At 42.8% G+C, this 18384-nt stretch overlaps 1 protein-coding gene across 3 annotated transcripts in view; it reads left to right on the top strand.

Moving 5' to 3' along the window:
• The first annotated feature begins 7128 nt into the window (after positions 1-7128).
• LOC132891772 (solute carrier family 15 member 2-like) overlaps positions 7129-18384 on the top strand; it is a 49124-nt gene continuing 37868 nt past the window's right edge. For 2 of the 3 annotated variants that reach the window (XM_060929699.1, XM_060929701.1), the window contains exons 1-6: positions 7129-7158; positions 7336-7447; positions 17470-17510; positions 17768-17855; positions 17982-18123; positions 18258-18350. In XM_060929699.1, coding sequence (XP_060785682.1) covers positions 7144-7158; positions 7336-7447; positions 17470-17510; positions 17768-17855; positions 17982-18123; positions 18258-18350 — 491 coding nt within the window. In that variant the 5' untranslated portion in view covers positions 7129-7143. Of the gene's footprint in view, positions 7159-7335; positions 7448-12616; positions 13012-17469; positions 17511-17767; positions 17856-17981; positions 18124-18257; positions 18351-18384 lie in introns of those variants that run through there. The other variant, XM_060929702.1, reaches the window with a different exon arrangement.

Consider the following 18384-nt stretch of genomic DNA (forward strand, 5'->3'; position numbering starts at 1 on the left):
GTTACCGAGTAACTTCCTTCCGAGAATATATGGCGGATGAAACAACGTGTGTGTTCTTTTTGTTGTCAATGTACAGTCTGTATTTCTGGTGGTCATTTATTCAGTCGAATCGTATAAAACACGCGAGGCAGTTGAGAAAGAAGCAAACGAATCTCCGGTCTTCACTATTTTATTCAGCGAAGACATCGATTGAGGTGTGTGACTTTGCGCATGCGCATTATATTTGTATCGATACAGAGCCGCTTCATCTGTCCACACTACGCGAAGCGCTACAGTACCGATACTGCACCGGTACGAAACCCATACATTTGTGGGTTTCGTACCGATACAGTTATACCGCTACAGTACCAGTATAGTTGCTAGTGTGGACAGGTGTTGCGGTACGAAAGTAGTTTCGTATCAGTACAAAATCCCTAGTGTGGACAGGGTAAAAGTTTTTCAGTTGGTACGGAAACAAGTGAACATGTGCACTTGTTTATACCGGTGAAATGGGGCATGTTCTCACCTCCCCTTGCTACACAATGACCAAATGACGACACTGATGTTCCATGTGCTTAACATGTGAATAGCTGATGGGTGTGTCGTTAAGAGGCTGCTGCTGGCTGAAGTACTGAAATTCGTAAGATTTGTTTTTATTCTCTTTACAAAGTGCTAAAGATAAAGTTTGTTTTAAAGATGTATACTGTACATTTGAAAACTAGAAGATTCAAGGTTTCTAGTGGTGTTACTTGAATGTTTCTAGCACAAAAACTCGCGGAGCTTTAGATGCGTGTTTACTAACAGTCCTAAAAGTCCCCTGTGGGGGGTCGGCGACCTGAGAGTGTCTAAGGCCCCCTTCCACCTCGGGGCCACTAGAAGTGATGATGCTCATTAGATGAACCAAAAGGTAAGAGTGGGGGTGTCAAATTCATTTTAGGAAACCATCCACATTACTCTTATGCCGCTTTTCCACTACCAACGCGGCTGAGTTGGGCTGAGTCGAGCTGAGTGGGGCTGTTGGAGTTGCATTTCGACTATAACCGTGCTGAACCGTGCTGGCTGGAAGTGGGTGGACACATTGGGTGGAGTTAGCGAAAGTGGGTGGACGACACGTGATGTCGTTAGGCGGCGCAAACAGTGACATCAGTGACCTTTTAAGCGGTAGTCTCACGACCCAGATAGTAAACAATAAACATGGAGGACATGGAGTTAGTGTTGCTGGTCTTGGTGCTGTGGCTTGTTGTCACCGACAACGCCAACAGATACTGGCAAGAGCGTATAGATGAGGCGAGGCATATAAGGCTTCAGAAATTCTCGTAATTCGTAATTATTCTTCTTCTGGGTTTACGGTGTTTACAGATCCCAGCGTGCTCGCGGGGCGTGTGTGGGCATGTGAGGACACTCCTCCTCACCAATCAGGGCACAGGGGAGTGTCTCCTCACGCCCCTAGCCCCACTCGGCTCGGTTTGGCTCGCTTCAGCCCCACTCCAAAACCGTGCGAGTTTTGGGTGCTAAGCAGGGCTGAAGCGAGCTGAGTCGTGCTGCTCTGAGGTAGTCAAAACGCGAGCCGTGTCAGGCTGAAGTGAGCTGAAGCGAGCTGAAGTGAGCTGAAAAAGGGTAGTGGAAAAGGGCCATTAGTCCAATTCCAAAACTAATCAGTTTACTGACCAATAACATGCTGTTTATTTATTGTATTTGTTACTTGTGCATTTGTTCATTTAACTGCTTTTATATGAAAGGTGCATTCTCAGGCCATAAACTGACTGAATGTTTATCTCCTACAGTACATACAAACAAACTCCAATTCATTACCACGAAAGCAATGTCCCCCCTTGCATACTATAAGTGCGCACCCTGCTTGAACTTTTCATTTTGTAGTATTACAACCTTGGACTGAAATGGACTTAATTGGGATTATATGTCCATTTTTAAAGCTTGTCAATGACAAATTACATACAATATCTTTAACACATTTTGTCAGTAGCTGGGTTTGTGGCTCTGAAGTTATTATTTTGCCCTCTACTGGAATAACAGACTAGCTTTTTATTTTAAACCTTCAATTCAACTTACATTGAAGGTTTAAAAAAACAACAACTTCAAATTCAATTTTAAACCTTCAATTCAACTTACACCCCTCCTAGAACTGCCACCTTATTGTGGTGGAGGGGTTTGTGTGCTTGAATGATCCTAGGAGCTATGTTGTCGGGGGCATTATGCCCCTGTTAGGGTTTCCCAAGGCAGACAGGTCCTAGGTGACAGGCCAGACCAAGAGCAGTTCACCAAAAAACCCCCATGGAGAAAAAATCCAGGACCGTGACGTCGCCCGGGATGACGCAGCCGGGGCCCCACCCTGGAGCCAGGCCCGGGGTTGGGGCTCGTATGCGAGCGCTTGGTGGCCGGGCCTTTGCCCATGGGGCCTGGCCGGGCTCAGCCCGAAGAGGTGACGTGGGCCCGACCTCCTGTGGGTTCACCACCCACAGAGGTAGCAGTAGGGGTTTGGTGCAGTGTGGATTGGGTGGCAGTCGAAGGCAGGGGCCTCGACGACCTGATCCCCGGACACAGCGGCTGGCTGTTGGGACATGGAATGTCACTTCGCTGGGGGGGAAGGAGCCTGAGCTTGTGCGGGAGGTTGAGAGGTACCGGCTAGAGATAGTCGGGCTCACCTCCACGCACAGCTTGGGCTCTGGAACCCAGCTCCTCGAGAGGGGCTGGACTTTCCACTTCTCTGGAGTTGCCCGTGGTGAGCGGCGGCGGGCTGGTGTGGGCTTCCTTATAGCTCCCCAGCTCAGCCGCCATGTGTTGGAGTTTACCCCAGTGAACGAGAGGGTCGCCTCTCTGCGCCTTCGGATTGGGGAGAGGGCTCTTGCTGTTGTTTGTGCCTACGGGCCAAATAGCAGTATAGAGTATCCAGCCTTCTTGGAGTCCCTGGGAGAGGTACTGAGGGGTGCTCAGACTGGGGACTCCATTGTGCTACTGGGGGACTTCAATGCTCACGTGGGCGATGACAGTGACACCTGGAGGGGCGTGGTTGGGAGGAACGGCCTCCCCGATCTGAACCCAAGTGGTGTTTTGTTATTGGACTTCTGTGCTAGTCACAGTTTGTCCATAACGAACACCATGTTCGAGCATAGGGGTGTCCATAAGTGCACGTGGCACCAGGACACCTTAGGTCGGAGGTCGATGATCGACTTTGTAGTCGTGTCACCTGATCTCCGACCCTATGTCTTGGACACTCGGGTGAAGAGAGGGGCTGAGTTGTCAACTGATCACCACCTGGTGGTGAGTTGGATCTGCTGGCGGAGGAGGAAGCTGGACAGACCTGGCAGGCCCAAACGTATGGTGAGGGTCTGCTGGGAACGTCTGGCCGAGCACTCTGTTGGGGAGGTCTTTAACTCCCACCTCCGGGAGAGCTTTTCCCAGCTTCCGAGGGAGGCGGGGGACATTGAGTCTGAGTGGACCATGTTCTCTACCTCCATTGTGGATGCAGTTGTTCGGAGCTGTGGCCGCAAGGTCTCCGGTGCCTGTCGTGGCGGCAATCCCCGAACCCGGTGGTGGACACCGGAAGTAAGGGATGCCGTCAAGCTGAAGAAGGAGTCCTATCGGGCCATGTTGACCTCCGGGACTCCTGAGGCAGCCGACGGGTATCGGCAGGCCAGGCGTGCTGCAGCTCGGGCAGTTGCGGAGGCAAAAACTCGGAACTGGGAGGAGTTCGGGGAGGCCATGGAGAAGGACTATCGGTCGGCCTCGAAGAAATTCTGGCAAACCGTCCGGCGCCTCAGGAGGGGGAAGCAGTACTCTGCCAACACTGTTTACAGTGCGGGTGGGGAGCTGTTGACCTCAACTGGAGACATTGTCGGGCGGTGGAAGGAATACTTTGAGGATCTCCTCAATCCCACCGTCATGTCTTCCACTGAGGAGACTGAGGCTGATGACTCAGAGGTGGACTCGTCCATTACCCAAGCCGAAGTCACTGAGGTGGTTTGCAAGCTCCTCGGTGGCAAGGCACCGGGGGTGGATGAGATCCGCCCTGAGTATCTCAAGTCTCTGGATGTTGTGGGGCTGTCTTGGTTGACACGCCTCTGCAACATCGCGTGGCGGTCGGGGACAGTGCCTCTGGAGTGGCAGACTGGGGTGGTGGTCCCTCTTTTTAAGAAAGGGGACCGGAGAGTGTGCTCCAATTATAGGGGAATCACACTTCTCAGCCTCCCAGGGAAAGTTTACTCCAGGGTACTGGAGAGGAGAATTCGACCAATAGTCGAACCTCGGATCCAGGAGGAACAATGCGGTTTTCGTCCTGGTCGCGGAACACTGGACCAGCTCTATACCCTTCATAGGGTGCTCGAGGGTTCATGGGAGTTTGCCCAACCAGTCCACATGTGCTTTGTGGATCTGGAGAAGGCATTCGACCGTGTCCCCCGTGGTATTCTGTGGGGGGTGCTTCGGGAGTATGGGGTTCGGGGCTCTTTGCTAAGGGCTGTCCGGTCCCTGTACGAACGGAGCAGGAGTCTGGTTCGCATTGCCGGCAGTAAGTCAGACCTGTTCCCAGTGCATGTTGGACTCCGGCAGGGCTGCCCTTTGTCACCGGTTCTGTTCATAATTTTTATGGACAGAATTTCTAGGCGCAGCCAGGGGCCGGAAGGAATCCTGTTTGGGAACCACAGGATTTCATCTCTGCTTTTTGCGGATGATGTTGTCCTGTTGGCTTCTTCAAACCAGGACCTTCAGCATGCACTGGGGCGGTTTGCAGTCGAGTGTGAAGCGGCTGGGATGAGAATCAGCACCTCCAAGTCTGAGGCCATGGTTCTCGACCGGAAAAGGGTGGCTTGCCCTCTCCAGGTTGGTGGAGAAGTCCTGCCTCAAGTGGAGGAGTTTAAGTATCTCGGGATCTTGTTCACGAGTGAGGGAAGGATGGAGCGTGAGATCGACAGGCGGATCGGTGCAGCCTCCGCAGTGATGCGGTCGCTTTACCGGTCCGTCGTGGTGAAGAAGGAGCTGAGCCAAAAGGCGAAGCTCTCAATTTACCGGTCGATCTACGTTCCGACTCTCACCTATGGTCATGAGCTTTGGGTAATGACAGAAAGAACAAGATCGCGGATACAAGCGGCTGAAATGAGTTTCCTTCGCAGGGTGGCTGGGCGCTCCCTTAGAGATAGGGTGAGAAGCACAGTCACTCGGGAGGAGCTCGGAGTAGAGCCGCTGCTCCTCCACATCGAGAGGAACCAGCTGAGGTGGCTCGGGCATCTTTTTCGGATGCCTCCTGGACGCCTCCCTGGGGAGGTGTTCCAGGCATGTCCCCCCGGGAGGAGGCCCCAGGGAAGACCCAGGACACGCTGGAGGGACTATGTCTCTCGGCTGGCCTGGGAACGCCTCGGTGTTCTTCCCGAGGAGCTGGCCGAGGTGTCTGGGGAAAGGGAAGTTTGGGCTTCCATGCTTAGACTGCTGCCTCCGCGACCCGGTCCTGGATAAGCGGAAGAAGACGAGACGAGAATTCAACTTACAAATTGGTTTTAAATTAAAATACGGATTATAAATTCATTTGGCAAAGCAAATTAGAATCTGCGGGACGTATGTTTGACACTCCTTAGTTAGAGGTTCCTGTTGTACGAAAGCATATTGCTTTCACTTGGAAAAAAAAAAGAATCCAGTTTTTCTGAGTAATTTATTTTTTTTGGTTTGTTTTTCGGGGTAATTATTTCAGTTTTTCTGAGTATTTTTTTTCTTCCTGTTTTTCTGAGTAATTATTTTTCTGGTTTTCCTGCTAATTTTTCCCCCCTGTTTTTCGTAGTGACTTTTTTCTGTTTTTCGTGCAAATTTTTTTCCCCCTGTTTTTCGAGCTATTTTTTCTGAATTATCGAGATACTTTGAAATCCTACGAGAACATGCAACCTGCAAGTGACTCCCGTCCATCTATGATGACTCCTGCCCCGCACGTACATGCCCCACTGTCAACTTTATACCATACTGGCTCAGTAAAGGTAAGGCATGTAATTACAGTTACAGTTATAGACAAGGTATGATACTCTTGTTATGTTTTAGACTTTATCCTTCTATTGTAAGCCTATTGCTCAATGTAGCAGTTAGGGATAGACGAACATGTCTATCAGCATGATTTAAGATGTCAAGTAAGCTAACAGTTTTGTTTCCATCGTGCTGGACATTGTTGCTCATCAAAAATGAATCGCCTTTCTTTCATTATATTGGCTTGGCACAAATAGAACGAGCCATTCGTTATAATGTTAGGTTAAATGCTATTAGTATACACTAATACTGCAGAGACATAACATGAGAATACTAACATAGAAGTTATTTAACATGGGGCACGTAATCATGTAAACAAACAGAACGTTGCCAGTAGACTAGTCACTATATTGACCATTGACGGACCATGACGAGTGTTTTGAGTTGCTGAGGTTGCTGTGGCTTGCTCATGGGCTCCCTCTCCTTTGCGATTTCCTATTTATTTAATACATGCATGCATACCTGAAACACACTGAGGAAGGATCCTGCATGAAACGTCCATGCACATAATTATTTGAATAGGCCCATATGTTGAATAAAACAATTTAAAATTTAAAACGTTTTTGCACCTGCTTACTAGTAAAGTACAAGTTACTCATGCCCTATGTTGCAAAGCCCCAATCTGGATTTTATTGACTATTTGAATAGTGATCATAATAATAACAATAATACTAATAATAAAAGCCCACTCTAAGCTGCTGAGTTTAGTCTTCTGTACTATCAGAGTAATGTTATTGTTTATGAATTAACCAGTGAAGGCTTTCATCACCAAAGGACACTACACAAATCAATTTTGGTGGTATTTTAAGTGAGTGTATTCAAATGTTTAATGACAGGTCCACTTTCAATTGATTATACATACAGACAGAGTGTTTATAGGTCAACAGTCAAGACCTGAAACATCCATTTTAAACAAAATTATTTTGTGCTTCCATATATATCATGATAATATCATGATACAATTGGCCTTGACAGTTTTAAACATATTATTTGTTGGTGCAACAAATTTTTATATAGATTCTGCCTTTTTCCTAAATTTTTGCAGTGCCAGCAATGGCTACATCCTCAACCCCCGGCCTCCAACAAGATAATGGTCTGTGGATATTTCTTTGCAGCAGAGGTGTTCCTGAGGAGAGTATTCAGAAAATGCAGCAGGATCATGTAAGTCACAACTTCAAAAGCTGTTTTTGTACTGTCTCATACTGTCCATTATGTTATCATCTACATTAGGCATTTATAATTGGTTGTCCTGGAATTTGGCACAGAAGTAACTAGTCTTGGAGATAATATATTTCAAGCTTTGTCATGTCTAATTTATACTTTTTGTTTTTATTGCAGATTGATAGCTTGGTAATTGGAGAAATAGATGATGCCACTATGGCTTCTTACATTCCAGCATATGGTGACAGGATTGCCACAAGGTGTTTCTGTATGGAAAAGCAGAGAAGAGGTGGAAATGATACAAAAAGACTGTCCTTATTTAAAAAACTTAAAAAGAAAATGGGCACAATGAGCAACAAAGACAGTGATCAAGGTTTTGAGGGGGAGAATACAGTGCAACCAACAAATGTGCATCTAAAAAGTAATAAGAGAGCCTGGAAGACAACCAGAATAATAGAATTAGGGTGGATACATGACAACAGACAGGTCAGAAAACGCAATGGTGGAGGAACCAGAGTTCTTGATATGAACAAGAATGCCACTAAAACTGAGATTCTGTCACAAGCTAAAAAACTGTTCTTCCCTAATGAAAAGTCAATGATGGGAAAGTGGGAAGAGTTCAGTCATGATATAGAGCAATTCCAGCGTTATGGACGTGACACTTGAACTCAAAATGGCAACAAATGACCCAGTGCATGTTTTATTGTCTCCCAGTATTTAAACAGGTGTTGCATATTTTAAGGCTGTACCATACTGGAGAAGTGATAGAACAAGAACAATTCCCATAGTACATCTAGGGCATGCCAGAAAATGCCAATAAAAGATGCGTTATGGATGTGACAGAAAAAGTATCACTTTTCTTGGGTGACTGTACATTTTTATCAAACTCTGTGAAATCGTAAACCTAATGTCGAAATGGAGATATCCGTTTGATAGAGGGGTCCGAGGTGAATATTAAAAAAATCTTTGTTTAAAATATTTTGTATTTCATGCAGAGTTTCGGAAGGAAAAGTCAGCGTTATGGATGTGACGAAATTCCGTTATGGATGTGACGCGTCTGAAATAGACATGGCATATGTTTAGAATATGTTTAGCAATTTAACCACCATAACCCTTTGAAAAACTCTCTCTAAATATCAGCTAAAACTATCAAAGTTCTTAAATGATATTTAGGATGGCTATTGTTTTGCTGTTTTGTGGATTTTAGCATACATTTCTGTGGCTTGTGGCAATAATATAGAATTGTACATGATCAAAGTTGATTTTAGCTTGGGTTTTACATTATAAGAAAGAAAGACTGACAGTGACATATTAGGTTGGTTACAAATTGGTTCAGCTTTTTCACATCTGTAAAATACAGGCCTAGGTGATATCTCTGGGAGTGGTTTTGATGTATTACATGTTGCTTTATTTTTGCATGGTGAGGTTGACATTTACATGGAATTGCCCTATAGTTAACTTTCAAGAAGCACAAGTTGATGAGGATGTTAGTGTGGGAGACTACTATGAGACACACAAATTGGGGTTGTTAAGATTTTATTTGTTCACAAAGACCCTGACCAGTGGTGATGACCAAGAGGAAGGAGCTGATGTACAGACAGATGAGCAACATGAAAACACAACAGAATCTGGACAAGATAAACACACAATGGAAGAGGTCGAGCAGCTGACACCGAAAAGACATAACAGTGAAAATCAAATGCACACAGTCGAAGATGATGAGCAAAGCACTGCCACAATATCAGCTGTTGTCTCTACTGCAGCTCTTCAGGTTATTGATCTTACATCTTTGTGTAATACATCAGAGGTCATTTTTGGTCCTTTGACAGGTGGGCCGTTTTTAGGTGATCTTGATGATACACTCATACATGAGCCAATCCTTACAATAGAAGAGGCACAAATAAACACCCCCACCTACACCTCAACTCCTATTGATGCTGAGACAGCTTCTGCTAGACCACCAACTCCAGCAAGTGAACTTTTGCATGTGACTGTGAAACTTCACAGAGTGACTCTCTTAGATGAACTGATTGCTCAATTCAAAGATGAAGCAATGATGACCTACTCTGTGAAATACAGCTTCATTGATGAAATGGGGGCAGATGCTGATGGTGTGTCAAGGGATGTATATGCTGCCTTCTGGACAGAATTCCTAGACTGTGCAGCAGAAGGTGCAGATGTGAGGGTGCCATCACTATCCCCAAAATGGCAAGAGGAGGAATGGAAGTCTGTTGGCAGGATACTGGCCAAGGGACTGAAGGACCAGGGGTATTTTCCATTTCGGCTGGCACAAGCCTTTACAGCAGCAGTCATATTTGGTGAACACTTTGTTTCACCTGATTTACTGTTTGACTCCCTGATGTTGTATCTTAGTCAGTCTGAGCGTGATCTCTTGTCCACTGCTTTGCAAGGGGCTGTTGTCGGCGATGACGAGGAAGAGCTTCTTGATCTTATGGATCGCATGGGAGTAAGAACAGTACCGACACCAGATAACTTGAGAGCTGTGCTTGTCCAGGTCGCCCACAAGCAAATGATCCAGCATCCAAAATATGCATTGGATAATATTGCAGAGGTTGCAGGACCAATACTCAGGAAGTTTTTCCCAAGTGTACAGGATATGAAGAAGCTGTATGAGGACATTAAACCAACAACACGAAAGGTGATTAAGATGATAACAGCTTCTCCAGCTAATTCAGCAGAGAACCAAAGTTTGCGATTTTTACATCAGTACATAAAGGGATTGGATGAAATAGGTCTCCGGAAGCTGATGAGATTTCTGACTGGGTCTGATGTCATCTGTGTAAAAGAAATTCAAATCACATTCACCTCTTTGGAAGGGCTAGTGCGGCGGCCAATTGCCCATACTTGTGGCCCAACTGTGGAGCTGCCATCAACTTACAGCAGCTACCCTGAGCTTCGAGCTAAAATGATGTCTATACTGTCCAGCAACACTTATGCAATGGACATTTTTAATGTGGGGGGGACACACTGGCAGGGGTCCTCCCCCAGAAAATGTTTAATTAATTAGATGCCATTTCCTGCATTCTGGTGTATTTTTAACAGGTTGTTAAACACGTAATTTTACCTTCAAAAGTCACTTAATTCAATGACTATTTTCGAGACTCAACAATAAGTCCTCATTTAACTAGTCCATATATTCATCAGCCTGTTTTTAAACCCACTGCTCTGCCTAAGATAATGAGATGAATGTGACACAATTTATCATCAACAGTGACTTGCCTGCGACCCTGTAGAATAGGATAAAGTGGCTAGAGAATGACTTTATGGGTGTATTTTACTTTTTATTTTGTGTTTCCTTTTTTATTTAGTTTTAGATGTAACACAACATGCCACTGTGCCAAGCAATAGTGACACTCAACTGTATGTTTAAAAATAAGAATATTCATAATTTCACACAATGAACAGGCATGACATGGCATCATGCAAACTTCATAACACAAAATCACACTGTGTCCAGCAACGGTGACACAAAAAATAACTTCACACAATGAACAGGTGCAATTTTGTTAACCACCTGCAGTGACTTTAGTGGGTGCATTTTACTTTTTTCACACAAAATCACACTGTCAAGCAATGACACATAAAAGAGAACTTCACACAATGAACAAATGCAGTTTCGTCAACCTACATGCAATGGTGGTACTACAGTAGCATTTACAGATTAGTATAACAAATAGATTTATAGATAGAACTCCTTACATTGGTGCCACCACAATTTCTACCACTTCATAACTTTTATCCCCCTTTCCTTCACAATCCACCTGGAATAACATCCATCTCTCTCCATTGCTTTCCTTTCTACTATTCCTCCCCATACACTGATTTCCCATGTTACTTTCCAGAAAACTGGCAAAGACCAGACAAAACAAGTTCTTCAAATCACAACAGGGAATCAATAAATATCATCAGAGCAGACTTGACCTCATTCTTGGCATTACAATAAGGTAGGCATAGGCTACTGGGGTTGAATTAAATGATAGCTAACAATAAGCTAGCTGATACATCTCCTAACATTGACTAACCAGCTAACTGAACTAACATTTCCATTGTGGGGAAATTTTGTCCTGTGGGGGAATTTTGACTGACTTTCCGCTTCTTTGTAAAGAATGTCCTTATGTCCATTGTGTCTGGGGAGGAGCAAATACTGCAAACAATTCACCATCAACCAAGAATACCCCATTAGGCTAAGCTTATTTCATTGTTTAGTTGAACATTAATTTAACGTGTCCTAGGGTTAATTTTGAGGGCATATCACAAAAGAATACGGTTTTAGCAAAAGCAAGACATTGTGAGGTTGCAATGTGGCTGACGTCACCTCCTCCACTTTCGAGCAGCTGCACCAAAAATGTCTCCGCTCGCGCTGAGATTCACTCGCGCGCGGTGAGCTGTTGTAGGGAGCGCCCGGAAAACCCGGAGTGGATTTTCAGTGCTCTGTGTTTTCTCTTATCGATCAAGTGGAATGGATTCTTTCACGAAGCAATAGAAACGGCGCTGGGTGAACTCATATTTTATGTTAAGTGTGTGTGTGTGGGGGGGGGGGGGGGTCCAAATGAAGAATTATGAAATGTGAGGGGGACACGTCCCCTTCACATTCAATGGTGGCGACGCCCATGTTATGACATAATATATGGCTTCATCTTTTTTTTCCCCAAGTGGCGGAAATGGGCTTCTCGAGAAAATAATTTGTCCAAAAAAATGCTAGCTTTTAATTTATAAGGAATATTTTTACAAGGACTCAGTGATCAGTGAAAAATACAAATAGCTCATCCATATAAACATGACCGAGCACTAAAAGTCTATTAATTACAGTGCAAACAGGGTAGAGTTTTCCTATTAATTTGATATATATATATATATATATATATATATATATATATATATATATATATATATATATATATATATATGGGGGGAACCACCCACAATGGGTAAAGCTGAAATGACAGGCTGAAGAGAATGAGTATCTAAAACATTATCCAAGTAATTAAAATAAATAAATTAAAGAGATATCAAGTAATTAAAAACAAGGAGAAAGAAAGAAAGAAAGAAAGAAAGAAAGAAAGAAAGAAAGAAAGAAAGAAAGAAAGTGTGTAAAGTGTCAGTGCAAATAAATAGGTAGTTCAGTGCAAACTCTACAGGACTTTGGGGGGGCTGTAGAGTTGTTGTTATTATTATGAGAATTTAAATCAGAATTATGAGATGCTAGGTCATAATTATGAAATACCAAATAATACTTGTGTAATAATTACGAGAAACTAATTCATAATTGTGAGATACATCATAATTGAGAGACTAAGTCATAATTCTGTGACACCAATTTATAATTATGGGATACATTATAATTATAATTATTAAGTCGTAATAGCTTTTAATTTATAAGGAATATTTTTACAAGGACTCAGTGATCAGTGAAAAATACAAATAGCTCATCCATATACCGGTAAACATGACCGAGCACTAAAAGTGCATTAACTGCAGTGTAAACAGGGTAGAGTTTTCCTATTAGCAGAATATATAAGTGTGAATCAGACGGAAGTGCGCTCTGTAAGTCCGGACACTGTGTGTGTCCAGCAGCAGCACTGCTGAGTGTGAGCTGGGGGAGACACACAATGGGTAAAGCTGAAATGACATGCTGAAGAGAATGAGGATCTAAACCATTATCCAATAGAAAATAAGACCCTGTTAAAGAGCAGAATTAAAGAGCAGAGTGTGTGCAGTGCTGAGGGATGGACTTGGACTTGGACACATGGTGAGAGGGGAGAGAGAGAGAGAGAGAGAGAGCTACTGCCAACCCACACGGGCTAAAGATTTGGAAAGACGACACAGCTAACGGTAATTGTGTTATTATCAGTAATAGCGACTCACCAGGAACATATAAGTGGTGTTTGTTGGATATAAGGGACATTAAAACTTCTTCAAACATTGTATGTGGTGAATTTTACTCTGTTTTCAAGGGGAAAAACCCAAGACTCAGTGAAAGAGGTGTTCAGCTGTGCTTCCAGTGCTAAATATTTGTAGTAAAGAAGATATAGTTGTTTAAGAAAGCGGAACTATGCAGGCTTTTGGGGAAAGACTTGTTGCTGTTGTTGTTGTTGTTGATCTGGCTTTAAAATTAGACCTGGTTACCCGACTGAAAGTTTTTGTGATGTGTAAACTGGAGTTGAGATGTAACGCAGCAGTTCAGCTCAAAAATAAAATGGAATCACATTTCCTGTCCTCACTGCAGCAAAAGTTAAAAACGAGAGGATTATTTTTACTCTTGAGTTGAGTAACAATATGATATCCATCCATCTATCCATTATCTATAGCTGCTTATCCTGTGCAAGGTCGCAGGCAAGCTCACTGTAAAAAAAAAAAAAAGTTACGCCAACTTAAAAATTCAAGGCAACTTACTGCACAGGATTTTTGAGTTTATGTGACAACTAAGATTTTTAAGTTTTGAAGAAAGTTGTGCCAACTTGTACTTTTGGTCTCAGATAACTTAGCCTTCATATTCACACAAACTCAATTTTTTCAGTTTTACATGATAAGAATTCAACTTTAAGGCCACTAATCTTTCATCCAAGTAAAAACTTCAAAATTTGAGTTCAATTTTCTTTTTATCCCACAATAAAACAAATAACAATCCAGTTCAAATAGCATGTTTATTTTAACATGATGGTAGCAAAACTGCTATAAAACTGTAGTGGCAGTGCTTTTTTGTTAAGTCACACATTCACTTATTTTAAGCCTGAAGCTAATTTGACAAACGAAATGTGCAAACAATTCAGTACCAGCCAATTAAAATGCTACAAATGGCATACAATGGTGTATAATATGCATACAATGGTGTATAATATGCATACAATGAACATAAAGAGTGAATCTATTAAAAAACATACATGTTCAAAAGGTTGACAAATTGCAAACTGCACGTCATTTGCTACCATCATGTTAAAATAAACATGCTATTTGAACTGGATTGTTATTTGTTTTATTGTGGGATAAAAAGAAAATTGAACTCAGATTTTGAAGTTTTTACTTGGATGAAAGATTAGTGGCCTTAAAGTTGAATTATCATGTAAAACTGAAAAAATTAAGTTTGTGTGAATATGAAGGCTAAGTTATCTGAGACCAAAAGTATAAGTTGGCACAACTTTCTTCAAAACTTAAAAATCTTAATTGTCACATAAACTCAAAAATCCTGTGCGGTAATAGGGCTTTTCCACTACCAACGCGGCTGAGTCGGGCTGAGCCGTGCCGTGCTGAGTTGGGCTGAGTGGGGCTGTTGGAGTTGCATTTCGACTACAACCGCGCTGAACCTTGCTGGCTGGAAGTGGGTGGACACATTGGGTGGAGTTAGCGAAAGTGGGTGGACGTCACGTGATGTCGTTAGGCGGTGCGAACAGTGACATCAGTGACCTTTTAAGCGGTAGTCTCACGACCCGGATAGTAAACAATAAACTGGCTGGCCTTTCCTCGCTTGGGTTGGTCTTCCATCTTCTAGTTTTCTGATCTTCTTCTTTGTCGTAATTCTTCTTCTTCCGGGTTTACAGCATAGACATCCTATTATTACGTAGACGGAGCGTTGGCTGTTCTGACGTGAGAAATACGGTCGCCATCTTGGAGTGGTGAGATAAGCGCGAGATACTCATATATATCAAGGTAACGTCTATTACTGCACCATACTACACGACTGAAGAAGAAGACAAGAGACAAGATGCCAGGCTGGTGCTCAGCGTACTCCTGCTCAAACGAGCGAACCATTTCAAACAGAAGCAGGGGGATTACTTTTCACAAGTAAGATTTAACATTACCGTACTATTTGTTGTTTTTTTTTAAATAGTATATTACCAGAGCTGAGAAGGAGCTAAGAGACTTAAATCGTCATCAGGTAGCACTAGTCTAATACATAAGAGTATGACAATAATAGACATGAATGAAATTAAATATGATACAGTCGAAATAAATGATGAAGAAATTATGATGATTGTGAACGCCAACGGGTATAAATGTACAGTCTAGATTGTGTTAGGGGTAGGGCTGTTAACCTACGTTAACCTGTCAAATTTTTCTCGGTTTCAAAAAAAAAAGTTTGTCGGTTAAAGTAACCTGTAAATAACAGTAGAGGAAATGCTACAAGATTACACTTCGCCATCTCTTATAAATTCCCGGACTAGATTAATTTCCCCTTTGATATGTTCTTAACAATCTATTTAAAGAAAACATACACACATTTGAATCATTATAATGGATTTAGATTGTTAAAACTGCATTTTATTTAAAAAAAAGTGTCCCACTTTACCTGAATTTACCCTATCCATTGCAACAGATTGGTGGTTGTAGCCGATAGAAAAACATTAAGCTGTTTATATCTAATGTATTTAGTATTCACACATTTTTTGTAGGATATTAATCACCGTTTCCTCAACTTCAACAATCTCCGACGTCTGTTCACTTAATATCAGGATATTCTATTAACGTGAAGCCAACTATGAATAATAACCCCGCCGCTATCCTTTATCATAGCTACATGTATGACAAAAAAATGCGAGCCAGCGCTGCCAGCACATTACATTGAGTGCAGCATATCACCACTCCAAGATGGCGGCCCCGCGTCTCGTCAGCGCTTTTAGAATTTACATTGGATGCTCTGTCTACATAATAATAGGATGTCTATGGTTTACAGTGTTTACAGATCCCAGCGTGCTCACGGGGCATGTGTGAGCATGTGAGGACACTCCTCCTCACCAATCAGTGCACAGGGGAGTGTCTCCTCATGCCCCTAGCCCCACTCGGCTCGGTTGGGCTCACTTCAGCCTAGGGCTGAACGATCTATCGTTTTCGACCGAAAATCGCGATCTCAGACAACACGATTTTGGGATCGTCAAAGCCGCGGTTTTTCTCAGTGCTCCTAAACTGACCCATGTTTTGTTTCGTCAATAAATTGTCCTAATTTTTTACACTACAGACAAAAAATTACGTTCCGGAAAGCCTTGTGGCACTCAGTGTGAAAGAATTTTGTGAATATCTCCTTCCGTTTTCGTGTAAATCCCCGTTGTTTGGAGGGAGCACTGTGAGGAGAAACTGCGCTTTCTCTGTCTCTGTGTCTGAGCGTGCGGGTGGGGGAGGGGCTGCTCGCTCTCTCTCACACACACAGGAGGGAGGGGCCCTGCAATAGCGACTGCTACAGCCACTGCATCACTCTTATTTCCCACAGGGGAATTGTTGGCTCTAGTTATAATTTATAATGCTTATCTACATTCTTTTACAAAAGTGCAATATTTTGATGCTGCTGAGCCATTGATCAGCCTTTTTTTTATGTCTGATATGTTGTAGATGGGAAAAGTAAAAGAAGCAAAAGTTTACTTAAGAAAGATGGCTCTCTTTTTATTTTAAGTTATTATAACTTGTTCCTCAGGCACTCAATGTTAATAAACAGGCCTACATTTGAAATCTGTTGACCTCAGTTTTAATTCTTGCATTAGCTTTATGGAATTCATTGTATTAATTAATTTGCACTGAAACTTGATTTAAAGAAAAAAAATCGTGGTTGAAATCGAAATCGCAATATCTGCCAGAAAAATCGCAATTCAGTTTTTTCTTAAAATCGTTCAGCCCTACTTCAGCCCCACTCCAAAACCGTGCGAGTTTTGGGTGCTAAGTAAGGCTGAAGTGAGCTCAGTCATGCTGCTCTGAGGTAGTTGAAACGCGAGCCGTGTTGGGCTGAAGTGAGCTGAAAAAGGGTAGTGGAAAAGGCCCATAAGTTGCCTTGAATTTTTAAGTTCGCGTAACTTTTTTTTTTTACAGTGCTGGAGCCAAATCCAGCTGACTATGGGCGAGAGGCTGGACAAGTCACCAGATCATCACAGGGCTGACACATAGAGACAAACAACCATTCACACTCACACCTACAGTCAATTTAGAGCCACCAATTAACCAAACCTGCATGTCTTTGGACTGTGGGGGAAACCGGAGCACCCGGAGGAAACCCACACAGACACGGGGAGAACATGCAAACTCCACACAGAAAGGTCCCTGTCGGCCGCTGGGCTCAAACCCAGAACCTTCTTGCTGTGAGGCAACAGTGCTAACCACTACACCACTGTGCTGCCTAACATGATGTTGGATTTTTTTTTTTAAGACAATTTTTTGTCACATAGTAATGCCATAGACCAAGATCCTTCCTTAAATGCACCCAGGGTCAGATAATGTTAATGCTCAGTATCTCATTTTTGATTTGGTCTTTTTTGTAAATACCTTTGGAGTTAACTTTCTGTTTTGTTTTGGTTTTTTCCCCTTTTCCTTTAGATATGGAGGAGGAACGAGCTGACAATAGAAAGAAGTCACCAGTAAGACATTATATTAATCTCACTGTTACTGCTACACCTCAAAATGGTTAACCCGGCAGCTAAAGCAAATGAGTTAATGTGTCACATCTCAGAGTCATGAAGTTGCTCAGATTGATGTCCATGTTGAGTGGGGCATTGGGCTTGGTGTCAGTTTTAATAAGTGCAATAAAACCTTCATTTCAGAACGGTTTGTGTTGTCTGATATTAACTATACCTAATGAGAAGCGTCCTTATGTCCTTTCCTTATGCTCTTACAGAAAATATGTGGCACCAACTACCCACTCAGCATTTCCTTCATTGTAGTCAATGAGTTCTGTGAGAGATTCTCTTATTATGGCATGAAAGGTAATGAAGGAGCCCAAATGTCCAATGGTTTATACAAAGCCATGTTACTTCATGTTTATGTTGTGCCCATCACATTAAATATTTTTGACATGCAAAAGCAACCATGAATTTCTCTTCTTCATAAAGCGGTGCTCACACTTTACTTCATCAATTACCTCCACTGGAGCAAGGACTTCTCCACTGCTATATACCATGCATTCTCTGGCCTGTGCTACTTTACTCCTCTAATAGGGGCCATCATAGCTGACTCATGGCTGGGAAAGTTTAAGTAAGTTAAAATGGCTACAATGGGGGTTTTTTGGTTGTTGTTTTTTTTTTACCTGAATCATTTTAACTCAAAGAGAAAGCTGGATTAAACCTGATAAATATTGAACCTTGGAGGTCTTTGTGCTTTGTTCATAGAACCATCATCTATCTGTCAATCGTGTATGTCATGGGTCATGTAATAAAGTCTATTGCTGCAATGCCATCTGTAGGGGATAGTGCTGTGCACATGTAAGTGGATTTTTGTGTGCATTCATGGTAATTG

Source organism: Neoarius graeffei, chromosome 9, assembly GCF_027579695.1.
Source record: "Neoarius graeffei isolate fNeoGra1 chromosome 9, fNeoGra1.pri, whole genome shotgun sequence".
NCBI classification, from domain to species: domain Eukaryota; kingdom Metazoa; phylum Chordata; class Actinopteri; order Siluriformes; family Ariidae; genus Neoarius; species Neoarius graeffei.